Raw genomic sequence first — 13,649 nt, 5'->3', positions numbered from 1 at the left:
GTCGGCACACGGAAGTTCATCTGGTATGGAGCTACACTACCAGAGCTCGATATGATTCCGTCACCTACCCACGCCGAGAGATCAGAGAGTGCAAGCCAGGTCTTTCATGAATGTCTACCAAACCTTGAACAACTCTCAATATTCCTCTACGGCCCCACCCGTAATGTCGAGGACTACACCAATATGCTAGAGCACCTGCACAACGTCTATCGAGACCGAATTTCCATCAAGATGAATGCGTTGGGAGTGAGCGAAGATTATTTATTCCACGATCGTTTTATGCACCCCCATTCCCACGCGGTACATATCGAGATACTGACCTCTTTCTCATGCATTCCATTATTGAAGGGTACCAAGCGTCCGGCATGTCACACTGGACTTCCGCGTAGGGCTAAGGTTGATGACGCATTAGTCGACAACTTTACTTGGAGGGCTGAGAAGCTACGGCTGGGATCTTATGATCAAGCAGAAGGGGCAAAGGCTCTGGTGTATGTGGTACTAAAACCCGAAGATGATACAAGGAGGATGGTAGGGCAGTTTGAACCGTCAATACTCTGGGACGTTATTCCCGACAGCTAGGGGAGTAAGCAATTACATCAATGCTGACTGGTTGTCTGTGCATGAACCTTCGACTTCCTGTTTTGGGCTCGCATACACGTTGAAGGAGAGTTTGACTGCCGAGTGGAGTCGGATGCATCGGCACTCTCCATCGCCCGTCGATCTGTACCCAGCAAGGCGACGTCAATGCAGACATGACGAAGGCGCCTGCCTGGTCAGGAAGCCCAATGATGCGCATCACGCGTGTTTCGTTTCGAGATGGCTGAGGCTTCAAGGCTGAGGCAGCCGATGTTCCCGATGCTTCCCACGTAACCGGTCCTTCTTCGCGTGACGTTATGTGGGAACTTGCCGGCAAGGCCGAACGCCCTTTTGGAAGCTTTGCATGCATGCCTCGGACAGGGAGTGTGGCATAACACGCCGAAGAGCAGGATGATACGCTTTTGTTGCAACCGCCTGTGCCACAGCCACAGGTGGTGCGAGAAGCCTCTCTGGAGGTCAAGTTCTCGTGGGGCAGTTGTCTACATGGCGAAGTAGAGGCGGCCAAAGCGGTGATAGGGTCTTTGTTAGATGGAATCGCAATTTACCCCACGGCGATTGCGGCGCATGATGAGAGGAACAGGCTAGCGGGCTGCTATCTTGGGCAAGGTGAGGCATGGGGCCAAACAAGGACGGATGTGGCGCCGGCCAATGGCAGACAAGCCTCAACCCTCCGCCAGCCGCTGCCCTCGAACGCGACCGAGTATCACCTGTTGACGCTCCCTCGACACCACTCGTGGCGGTTTTGTGCTCCATCGACAAACGTAGACGCCTGCGCTGCGATTCACTCACTTGCTCGCGCCATAGCATCTTGTACTCCATTCGTGTTGTGTTGATCTTGCGACTGCCGCTCGACACCCCCTCGCGCCTGCCGCTCCCTGACGCCCGTACCCACTCGTTCACCACAACTATAGCCGTCGCATTCACTACGGCGCAAAGCCAGCAACAATAGCCCGAGTAACAACAATACCACTGTTGTTGCTATACATATACGTACGCAGCCATCGGACACGCCTCTTCCGCTGTCACCGCTGTTCAAGCCTTGCGCATCTCAAACACGCAACGCTCCACCCACGCGCACACGTCTCTTGTCATGCGCACGGCACTCTGGTAGCATTCCGAACACCCACCTTTCTGGAAAGCCCTCCGTCCCCGGCCACCCGCCGCAATCCTCCGCCTGCTTAACAAAACTACCGCCCCTGTCGCTCTTTCCCTCGCTCGCTAGTGGTGAGCAGCCGGCCTGTCACCACCATATCGCGAATACTCACTCTACAACCGAAATTGCCTCCTCCTTTTGGCTACAACGACCAACCCATGTCCTAGCGACCAAGTCACTCCTTAGACGAACAGCTGGACTGCAGGCCACCGTACCGCTGAGCGGATACTTACATACACACATACGTACATACCGACTAATACCGAATCGCCAACATGGGGTGCTGCGGAGACCGCGAAAAGGGAACTACGGTGACGGAGGAGCAGAAGTGGACTTATATCGTAAGCACTTGAGCGCGAATATGGAAGCGCATCGCTAATTGCCTTAGAACTTGTCCGACTTCAAGTCTACATCTTGCCTCGCACCCTTCTCGTATGCCTGGTTGTGGATTCTGGTCGTCATCTCATGCGCCGTCTACGCTGCCGATGCCTTCACCGCCGTCAACCTCCTCGCTTTCGACAAATGGACCAGCCAGGTCAAACCTACCGTGCCTTTCGACATTGCCAAATGGATCTTCGCCATCACCATTATCGTCTCCTACGTCTTTCTCGCATACCGATGGATCCGGGCTCTGCGCGTCATGCGGACAGGAAGTGTCACCGAATGCTACCTCGAGCCATTGGCTGCTATACTGCAGAGTATGCGCATCACAAAGACTGGCCAGGGCTGGCGCCGCTTCTTGGTCTTCGCAGAGTTGACCAAGAGTAAAAAGGGTGCCAACTACATCGCTCTCTTCGTATACTTCCAGTTCAAGAGCGCTCTTCTCATCATTGTCGCCCAGGGACCTCGCATCGCCCTCAATGCCATGACTTTATACGCCGTCATGCAAGCGCAGCTCATACCCGTCGGCGAGCACGCGTCGGAAGATCGCTCCAACTTCGAGCAGTTCTTCATGAACATCAAGCTCATGGTCGAGACCGGCAACAAGCAGGAAACAGTCATCTACTTCACCATGTTGTTCTCTCTCGTCATCTGGGTCATCGCTGCGCTGGGTCTCATCATCGCTGGTATCTTGTACCTCTTCTTCCTCTGGCACTACATCCCCAAGGCCGATGGCAGTCTTACCAACTACTGCCGACGCAAGGTCGAAACCCGTCTGGAGCGCATTGTGGGCAAGAAGATCAAGAAGGCTATTGAGAAGCAGAACCAGCAGCTGAAGAGGGAGGAGGAGAGGGCCATCAAGAAGGGCGAATTTGACGCTTCCAAGTCCCGTCCTACGCTACCCAAGCTCGAAGGCGACGATGACGATACATCGACTGTCTTCTCGCTGCAACGATCTGATACGATGCAGACCACCGCGACACTGCCCCCATATACCCTCGCAAACACACCTTCATACAGAACAAACCCGGAGCGATCGAACACCTCGAACACCTTCAACACCATGAACTCGGGCCGAAACTTGATGAACAAGCCGTCTCTGCCCACGCTAGACGAGCGACCTGGCATGCCAGAGCGGGACGCACAATTCACAAACTTCTCGACTGCCAGCTTCGCTTCAAACGCGCCAATGCTGAACCAGGCGGGAGGTATGGGCAGGTCGTCGCCTGCGCCCCAAATGCCACCTCTGGACCGTAACGGCACTGGGTACTTTGGCCAGCAAGACAACCTGCCATACCAATCCGACCGACCTTTCACACCAATGTCACAGGGCAGAGCGTCCCCACTCCCACCACGTGGCCCCATGCCCCCTGTGGATACAAGCTACAACAACGGGCGATACGAGAACGATCCTCAACTCATCACTCCCCTCGATGCGCGGAATACACCACAACAAGCTCACCCCAACCGACCGTACCAAGAGTTCAGCCCCTACGACAGCCGGGGTCCTCAGATGGGCCCGGAGTATGAGCTGTCACCTGTCGATGTCAACCCCACAGAAGATATCTCGCAGCACTACTTCTCGGACTCAAATGGACAGCCCGACTACCAGCCACCTCAAATGCCCAGCTTGTTAAGAGCTGGCTCACCCGCCCCATCACAACCCATGGGTCTACCATCGCAACCACGTTCAGGTACCGCGCCTCCACGATCTGGCACCGCGCCACCCCGAGCTGGTGTCCCAGCATCACTGCAATCTGCAATCCAGCGTCGCGAAGCCTCGCAACCTTTCCCCAACCGAGGGATGAACGGCTCAGCGCCGCCTCAACAACAACAACGAAGTGCAACAGCACCGATTCAACAACCAGGTTGGGCTCAGGGACCTCCTGCCCGTAGCTACACACCTCAGGGTCCCGGCCCCCAACGTAGCTACACACCCGTCTCTGGACCCCAACAACAACAGCAACAACGCAGTTACACCCCCACTGCGCCTCGTGGCTACGACAACAGCTACAACTACTGATCTCCCTCATTTCACTTTATCTCATACAACGTTTGGAATCACCACATTCATGCATCTCACGGCGTTCACTTCTACTCTCCATCTGTCATCTTTGTGCCTGAGGCCACCCAAACCCCCATTCTTTCCTTACAACTCTTACATTCATACGCACGACGCTTCTCTCCTCCACTCCAATGTGTGTGAGTGAGGGAAATATTTAACGACCTTTGTTCTGTTTTCTACTTTCGCTCTTTAGCTTGGTTTCGAGATACCCCCCACCCGCATGGCTGGCCTCGGACGTCCGTTCGCTCTTTCTTTGTTTTTACGCGTTCACCTGGAGGAACTTGGTTGGATGAACTTGGTGGAATGATTTATCGGGTTATGTGGAGGGGCTTGTGGAGGGTGATGAAGAGATGGAAATCTAGGCTTAGGCTTAGACTTGGGCTTGTATAGGTAGCATGATTGGGTCATGCCCAAAAGCAAGGATGTTTGCGCTGGGAGAGGCGCGCATATGTGTATTATATACCCACTTCTTTTGCGGAAAGTTAAGAGCAATAGAAACTTGTGCATACTCATCATCATCGTCCTCTTCTTCATTCATGCAGGCCTCTTTCCTACGGCATGCATATGTCTGAGACGACCTGCTCTCATTAACAGTGCGACTTCCTCAGCAAATCGTGTCTAATGTCACTTTTCGACCATCGTTTGAACTAAATCAAGAACCATGTCTCTGCTGTTTCCCCATCTCCACCTGCCCCGTTCTTTCTTCCATGTATTGGTAATAAGACCATGGAATGTGCTTTCACTCCCCAACGCTCGTTTTCTTCGCGTCTTCGATTCGCTGATCTCGTGTTAGGCTAGGCCGCTAGGGTCCAACGAACGGCAAAGCAAAGCGGTTCGCGGAAGAAGCGAAGGGGAGGGCTACCGAGCATTCGTGTGTGGTTCGCAGCGGCTTCACGAATATGGTCTTAGGCTTGGTGTTTGTCAGTGTGGTATCGCATGCTTTGATCAATGTGTTGAGGAAGACTTTAGTAACGTTGAGGCTCTTGAAGCGCACTGGGTGGAGTGACGCACGCAGATCGAAACTAGACGTGTAGTAGTGTATTTCGCGAACGCGTTGGTGCGGCTTGATGAAACGTTAGGCATAACGTTGTTACTTGTAATTGGTTCTTGTTTGAAGTGGGCTTGTTGTACACGGGACGAGACGTAGAGTAAGTAGGTTGTAGCTTGAAAGTGGCTGTTGCTGTGAGAAGGAGAGATGGGCTGTGCTGTTTTGAGATGGCGGTTGATGGTGGTAGCTGTGGTGTAGTGATGTTGACATATTGTGTTTGATATCATATTGTGGGCCAGGTGGGAGGTCGTAGTTCTGGAGGCTTCTCTTTTGACGTCAAGGAGAGAGATGTGATATTAGGGGAACAAGATCTAAAGAGTCTAAGGGTTGCGATCTCTCTTGTTCTACAAGGACTACCTTTGCGTATATAGTTAATGTATTACAAGAGTTATAAGTAGCTTGTCTTACTCTGCGTTATTATAGTACTACGAGATAAAGTAGATAGTGACTACAGAATAGAATAGTATAGTAAAGTAAGTCAACTGTAGAGGAATTCAACATGCGCAACTTAAGGTCTGGAGAGGTGATGTACCAAAAGAAAGCCACTTCACTCCAACCAAATATCCTCCCTATCCCGGTCATTCGTCATCTCATTGAAAGCCCGCTCATCCAGATCGCGGAACTGCAACGATCCGATCCGCCGATACACGCTTTCAATCTTCCCTCCCATCTTCATGACTCGCTCTGACTGCTGCAACGTGAGTTTCTCGAATGCGTCCAGTCGCCATCTTTGTGCTTGAGACAGCTCTACGCCTGCGATTGCGCTTTTGTATTCGTGGTATAGCTTTTCTTGCTCGGTGAACCAGGCAGAGTGTGGGATGAGGAGGAGACCCACGCCAGAGTACGTCTGGGGCGCTTGGGGGGTGTTGGTGGGGTTTGGAGTGGCGGATGCGGCGAGGATGATGAATGTGCAATAAACCCGATTGATGCCTGTGCAGGCTACCGGGGTGTCGGGGAAGACATCTAGTTTAATTGCGTCGCTGAAACTAACGTTCAGGCACTGGAGACGGTATTGGTCTTCTTGCACTTCTACCAGTCGCCCGAGGTTCATGTGGGGTTTCAGTGCCAACATCCTGCTCTTTAATACAGGCTCCTTGTCACCTTGCCTGGTTTCTTCTTTGACCGTGAATTGGACGACAGCTCCATGATGATCTGTGATATTATACGATCGTATGGCCAGTCGGTGCTGAGGCACAACAGCACCTTTGATACTGGCCCATGACCAGCTGGGGATATTGAGATCGAGCTCCGGTATCCTCTCACATGATTTAGTATCCCGCGCTCTCCATGCCAGTTGCTCCTCGAGCGCCTCAGACCACATACCCACAGCGTATTGCTCGCTCATGAAATCACGTAGCAGTTTTGCGATACTCCAGATTGCGATTGTCTTGTCGCCTTGATTGGTCAGTTCGCATTCCGTGTAGTTTTGAAGCGCGGACATCCAGAAAGTGTAGGAGCTTTCGTTGTCGTTGACGCCGATGAGTGCGTTGGATGAGACGGTGCTTTTGGCTAGCCGTCCTCTCCAGTGTCGATCCGTGCTCGCTTTGTGGTCGAGAGGAAAGGGAAGTCCTTTTGGGAATACCTCGCAGGCTGAGAGCGTGCCGCAGTCCCAGAAGATCTGATGCTTTGTGAAGTGGAGGATGCGGGGAGAGAGGATGCGTTCTGTTGATTGCCCAAAATTAGCTTCTAGTGGGTTGTAATCGCCTCGCGGCGGAACATGTATCAAGTGCCGTTGGGTTGTGCTTACCTTGAAAGACCCATGCACGGCCATATATGGGTGAGCTTAGAAGTTCTTTCTCCCAGAGATCCGCCGGAACAATCGTCCAACTCTTCTCCCCCAAATGATGACGCGCATCAGTACCTTGGTACTTGACCGGAAGGATTTTGTGAGGTGTGCGTTCCCTGAACAGACCGCCGTATGCATCCTTTGAGTCCGCTGCAACGATATTGCAATGCGAGTACCGATACACCTTGTGCATGAGGTCGGCTTCTTTTGCAAAGTCGCCGAAAGGAACCTGAACGATCGCGAGACTATCAATCCAGATATACCGCACCTTCAAGAAGCGGGTCACCCGTATCGCTTCTTGGAAGTTGTCTGGAAGCTCGTCCAGAGTAATGCCTGTGATTAGATGCTTCGCCATGTTCCACACGGTGGTAGTGAGGAACGGCTTCTCTCGTGGTCCCCAAGCGTGGCTCAACGTGCAGTAGGGGCCCTTGACATTCGTCGTTTTGGTATCTACTAAGCGGATGACATTGTCACCTCCAGTGTCAACATCCAGAAGTCGCGTCGGTAGGAAGGAGAGTTTGGATCGTTGGTCGTGCCAGGCCTTGCTGCAGTCTTGATGATCGCGCATACAAGTGTTCATCCATTTGTTGATCTGAGTCCCTCCACTGAGTTCTGGATGTGTTGTTTCTGGTAGATCCTCAGGCGCAGGCACATACAGATCAGTTCCTGGTAGGACTCGGAAAGACTTGGTTGTAAATTTCGGATGAGAAGACCGAAACCGCAGCATCATCGATCCTCTTAGCTCCCTGCCGCGTGGCAGCGCTCGAAGGGTCCAGTGATACAGTGGCCAGTCTTCAGTGTTCGATAGGAAGTGCTCCATGTTGGCGTAGAGCGATGTGCAAAATGTGCATTGGTTCAAAGCGATATTTGTACCATCTATCGAGGCTCGATGTTGGCCGGAAGATGCAGCGGACTCTAACACACTGCTGATGCAAAAGTCACATACGCCCATTGGCGACTGTTTTGATGCCGTTTCCGCTTGCGTGACCTTTCTTCTGGGCTCATGGTCCTGAAAGATACCCCGAGACATACTCGGTACATACTCGGCGCTGTTCATTCTAGGAGGCGATTGGACTAGTTTTTCGTCCTTGTCAAGGAACAAAGTCCGATCGTAGGTATCCTCCGGCTCGCGGATGCCAAGGCCATGTTTGAGGCTCGTGAGCAGTGTTGGGAGAGGCCTTTCGCTTGTCAATGTGTCGAATGTGCTTCCCAAGAGATCAGGTGTTTGGTCTGATGAGGATGTCTCTTGGAACTGATGTGATAAGATAGCACCAGGGCTTCCCTCCGCTGTCGAATCGACTCGGCGTCTCGCTCGTTCCAACGAATCATTGTACTTCTCTTTCACATACAAAGGGAAGGCGGGTTGGCAGCATATTTCCACTTTCCGGTCTACGGTGCGAAGATCTGTGAGCCATCCATTTGCTGCAGTAAAGACGTCTTCAACAGATCTGGGATAATCTAGGCTCAAGCAAGTTCTCTGAGCAAGACTTATACACTGGTCCAATTCTTCCAGGGAAATGCCATTCGAATGGTGCGCAGCGGCAGCAATTGCATGTAACGGAGGTAAACGTTCTGGTTCCGGTTTGCGCTCGATGAAGCTCATCTCGGTGTCGAAATAAGCAATGACATCCCTGGGCAGCCTGTCATCGACCCGATCTGTGTTGAAAGTAGCGATCTCGTCCCGGATAAAAACATCTTCCAGATACAACAACGCAATTGTTATGTTGCCACCAGCTTTCTCCTCGAGATACTCAGCAATGCGGTTCGTGGCCTCTGGCTGGGTGTCTCGATAGTGCATGCTCAGTCTCTTTTCGAGCAAGCGCTCAATGTTAAAGTAACCCAACTTGACGCTGACATACTGATAAGGCTCTCTGAAACCGTTCGCTGGGCACATGTGAGAGGTTTCCAGCTGTTCCTTCTTTTCACAGTCATAACACAGATCGAAATTGTTGCAATTTGAACATGCCCACCAGAGCTCCAGGTAACTCTGCTTGCATTTGTCGCAATCTTTATTGCGAGATATGGAGAACACTGGGACTCTCCGTGTGATCAAGACCTTGAAGCCGCTGAGCTTCAAGGCGGATAAGTGTGTATCGACAATCGACTGCAATGCTTCGTTGATGCGATCGTATCCGTCAAGAATGATAAACTTGCAAGCGCTGGATGCGAAGCTACTTAAAGCTTCGATCAGCTTTTGTATCCGCTCAGTTGCCGAACTTCCGGAGTAACACGCAAGTTGATATGCTTCATACTCCACGTTGTGTTCAGTACCGAGTTCAGAGTATATGAGCTGGAAAAGGTCTTCGATAAACCCCAGGGATGTCGACCACACATGCTGAGTGATGGATATCGATGCGACAGCCGTGTTGATCCCATTGATGCTAGACGGCAGTCGGGTGGCAGCGAAGGCAGCTACAGTCGTCTATCATGGTAAGTACTGTTTTCTGCCAGATCACTAGGAGCTCACTTTGCCACACCCAGGCTCTCCATAGCAATGCAGTTGCCAGGATTTACTACCCGAAGACCATGCGCAGAAGGCTGGGGATGCGAAAAACTTGTTGAATATGGTGGGATCATATTCGCTGCCATGTAGCGTGTTTCGGCTCAAGGCTGTGTGTGGTACGTGAGTTTGTGGCGCAAAAGGATCTGGAATGTTTCCAGCCGCGGCGTCCGACATTGTCGTAGGCGCCACGAAATTGCAGACTCATTAGCAAGGAAGTTGCCATTCATTTGTTGTTTGAAGGCTGCAGGTGTTGCTTTTGGGAGTCGGGACGAACGACGGATTCCAGTGGGTTGGCCCCCGCTCCATCCATGTCCGTGCATTGGGCTTATGTCATGCAACCGGTCAATTAGCCTGGCGCGTAATCCACAAATACTCGTCGTCCTCCACCTCCACACAACCTGTGTGTCAGCCGGCACGTCGCACAATGTAACGCTGCGTTGGTCGACTGTATACAGCACTTTCTTGTTCGAGGTAAACATCCGCCTAGTTCGCGAACTCGCTGCCTCTTCTCTACTGCCCACTTTTGCCTTCTTCAACCTTCTCCCTTTCTAGACAGGTCCTCCCACGACCGGACGAACCTTTGACACACTAAACGTGCGCCTCTGCTGCATTCACGATAATCTCTATAGGTGCAAATCTGGACTTTATTTGCTCGCTAAACTCCAGCGCGGACGAGGGGCTTCTATCACCCAGCTTTCATCTACCGTTTGGACCATCAGCTAGCGACTGGGCTATGCAAACTCGTAGCCAGCTTCCCGTCGACTTTGGATATATCGAATCAGGGATACTTGTATCTCTTCAGCCTACCGACTCCTTTAACCGCGTGGGATAGACCAAAAGGCCATGTGGGGGCCAAGTGCGGCTGAAATGCAAGATGACTGCTTTGTACTCCGCGCATGAACCCACAGATCGACTGACAAGCCTCTAGCGCAATTCCGGGAAAGGCTTAAATTATCTCATGATCTATTTACCCCCTGCAGCTTTCCTATCACTGCGCCTGTGGGAATCGGTGGCTTCGTGCATTGGCAGGAGCAAGCGTTCATTCATTCGATAGCAAACGTTGGCGGCCTACCGTTCCTGTAATATTCCAATTTCATGGAGTTCCCGTTGAGGCTGCGCAAGCCATCGCCACCCATTCAGATCCCTACTAGTGAGCTTCACAGAGTTACACAAGATGTGGTCACCGAAGTTCAAAAGTTGAGGAGATCCACTCTATCTACTGAAAAGATAACTCGCTTTAGTTACTGATTCTTGGTCGCGCGTCATGTCTCTCGTTAAGCGCCTGGCGATATCGTGCCTGTTGGCATACGGATGGGCAAACCCTCTGAAAGGCTCTTTCGCCCCTCGACAAGTTGAGCCTCCTACAGTTTCTTCCGAAGTTATCTCTACTGCGTGTGGAGATATTATTGTCGCTGTGAACAACAGTCAGTACCATGTTATACGATTGAGGAGAACGCCTTGACTAATCAATGGCCAAGACTATACACTATTCCAGGCATCATGGGTGTACGAGTGCTTGCAGAGCATTCCCTTCAATCCATCCGTCGCAATGCGCTTCCTCGACTACTACAATATGACCTTACAGTTCCAGTCCACACTGGGATACCTCAAAGCGCCACCCGCAGGCTACCAACGAGCACCATTCGACGTCAACCAAGCCTTAGAGCAGATCAAGCAGAACGTGACTGCGGCTGCCTACAACAACCAATACGAGTTTGAGGCACAGATTCAGCTCCTGGTAAATCAGCTTCATGACACGCACGTCATCCTCAATGCGGGGGCTCTGTCGGCATTCTCCTTCGTCGGCTCATATGGGCTTGTAAGTGCGTCAATTGACGGCAAGCAAGCGCCAGACGTCTACCTTGATCAGGACCTATATGAAGCTTGGGCGATTGATGAATACGAAGCGTCACCTGTGACCCACATCAACGGGGTAGACGTCATCGAATATCTGGAACACTTTGCCGAACAGAACTCTCAAGGCTTCTTAGAATCACATGCCGATTGGAACGCGATAATGAATAGCCCTGCGCTCAACATACAGGGTATTCCGAGTACATTCCAGTCGGCAAGGCTTTACCCTGGGAATGGAGTATTCTCTGATGCGCTAAACTTTACACTCCAGAATACCACTGTCGTCGAAACCGTCTGGTGGGCAATCTGCATCGGTTGTGAGGATACAGGACCCCTTACCACTGGCGGCGACTTCTACAACTATTTCGTTCTTGGCTTCTTGCCAGACAGTTATAGTGAAGGCGAGCAGTGGTGGCCAGCCATCGAAGACGAGGTTCCTCCTCCAGCCGATCAAAGCGATGGTGCGTTTAACTTTACAGCAGCACTAGAAAGCTTTTGCAAAGAAGGAGCTTCGTCGAGCCAAAACTGGTGCATGAACAGCTTTGGCGCATACCCGAATAACCCAATGACCATCCAAGCCGATCTTTCCGTCACAGGAGGAGGTATCGTGTCCAGCTATATGTTAGACGGGACATCTACCGCCATTCTTAGCATACCCTCATTCTATCAGAACGGTATCGATACCTCCAACTTTCGGCAGGCGATTCGCGACTTCATCGGCAACGCATCACAAAGTCAGGCTTCCCGTGTCATTATCGATCTGCAACAGAACTCTGGAGGTCTTGTGTTCCTTGCGTACGATACATTCAAGCAATTCTTTCCGAATCTTGAGCCCAACGGTGCAAGCCGCCAACGCAGTCATGAATTGAGCGATCATCTTGGTGAGGCTTATACAGACTGGTGGGACCAGTCAGGCCAGCACCAGGCTGAAAACTACAACTGGGCGTCGAGCGAGTGGATCGTCACCAATCGCATCAACGCCGCTACCGGGAAAACTTTCTCGTCTTGGGACGAGTTTTTTGGTCCAGAGATTAGCAACGGCGACACATTCTCGGGGAGTCAACGATACAATCTGTCCGATGAGAGTTTCGACTATTCCGCATTTGGCGACTACCCATATGGCTACGATCCCAGCGACCCCATTATCAACACTTCACCACCTTGGGCTCCTGAACAAATAGTCATTCTTACTGATGGCTTGTGCGCCTCTGCATGCGCTGTCTTTGTCGAATTCATGACCTATGAAGCTGGAGTCAAAACCATCGTCGTTGGTGGTCAGCCCAAGCCCGGCCCCATGCAAGCAGTCGGCGGCACTCGTGGCGCCGCCGCATACTCTGCTGACGCCCTCGACTACGATTTTGACGAAGGATTGCAGTATCTGCCTGTGAACAAGCCCGAAGTAGTTTTACAACTGCCCAATCGAACGGATACAGGAATGTGGATCAATTACGCCGGTTTCACAGTCAGGAACCAAGTGCGCGGCACGGAGCTCACACCCCTCCAGTTCCAATACCAGGCTGCCGATTGTCGTATCTACTACACGCTTGAGACGATCTATAACATGACACAACTTTGGAGCCACACTGCCCGTGCAGCATGGGACGACTCGACGCTTTGTGTCCAAGATTCCACAGGGTATCCAACGGCCCGCAATCAGACTTCGGCCAAATTGCCCCCATCAGCCACACCTGCCACCTCACTTGCAGTCTATGACTTCTCGCCGCCGCCATCCGCTGATAACGCAACGTTTGAGATTTTCGACGGCAACCCTGCCCATACAAGATCAGCAGGTAAAATCATATCGCCCTGTCCTACTAATAACGCTTGTCGCTGTCGCTCCATGGAGTTGTCTTGCCCCGGCCAAATTTATCCTGTCAAAGTCGGGGCTTGCCTGCCAGCTTGCACCCTCACATCTGGCGATCCACAAGGCGATTGCCGGGGGCACAATGTCCGGTGCGCCCCATCAGGGCCACCCAGAGACACAAAGGTTCACGGACAAGGAGGCACTAACTATGTGGTCCAAGGCGGTTACTGCGAGTCATGGGATACAAAGTACTGCCCGCTTTGGGCCATGTAGGTCAATTGAAGGTGCGTAGAAAATGAGGAAAAGAGTTCTCGCGTGATGAGGCTGCATGCGATTTTGGGGTAATACAACGACAAGCACATGGCATGTTTTGCTATCTTAATCACTTGTTGTATCAATTTATCTGGCTTATGTAAATAACAAGTTCTTGAGTGAAGACACTGCGAATAACCTTGCCA

At 51.8% G+C, this 13,649-nt stretch overlaps 3 protein-coding genes across 3 annotated transcripts; 2 read left to right on the top strand and 1 right to left on the bottom strand.

Annotated features, from left to right (window-relative positions):
- Positions 1-2,025: 2,025 nt before the first annotated feature.
- Positions 2,026-4,154, top strand: J4E78_006833 (uncharacterized protein; the record flags this gene model as incomplete). The annotated part of the gene is given in 3 exon segments (XM_049367443.1): positions 2,026-2,030; positions 2,042-2,078; positions 2,139-4,154. 3 exon segments carry the CDS (start codon positions 2,026-2,028, stop codon positions 4,152-4,154), a joined length of 2,058 nt encoding a protein of 685 aa, XP_049221190.1.
- A 1,637-nt stretch (positions 4,155-5,791) lies between these two features.
- Positions 5,792-8,962, bottom strand: J4E78_006832 (uncharacterized protein; the record flags this gene model as incomplete). Its single annotated transcript, XM_049367442.1, is given in 4 exon segments — positions 5,792-6,906; positions 6,992-8,478; positions 8,527-8,939; positions 8,957-8,962. The coding sequence occupies 4 exon segments, from the start codon at positions 8,960-8,962 to the stop codon at positions 5,792-5,794; spliced, it is 3,021 nt and encodes a 1,006-aa protein (XP_049221189.1).
- A 2,071-nt stretch (positions 8,963-11,033) lies between these two features.
- Positions 11,034-13,100, top strand: J4E78_006831 (uncharacterized protein; the record flags this gene model as incomplete). Its single annotated transcript, XM_049367441.1, is given in 3 exon segments — positions 11,034-11,039; positions 11,056-13,022; positions 13,094-13,100. 3 exon segments carry the CDS (start codon positions 11,034-11,036, stop codon positions 13,098-13,100), a joined length of 1,980 nt encoding a protein of 659 aa, XP_049221188.1.
- Between the last annotated feature and the right edge of the window lie 549 nt (positions 13,101-13,649).

Source organism: Alternaria triticimaculans, assembly GCF_023758025.1.
Source record: "Alternaria triticimaculans strain BMP 0046 chromosome Unknown scaffold_9, whole genome shotgun sequence".
In the NCBI taxonomy this organism is placed as follows: domain Eukaryota; kingdom Fungi; phylum Ascomycota; class Dothideomycetes; order Pleosporales; family Pleosporaceae; genus Alternaria; species Alternaria triticimaculans.
The sequence above is the reverse complement of the archived record's forward strand: the minus strand, read 5'-3'. Positions and strand labels throughout refer to the sequence as shown.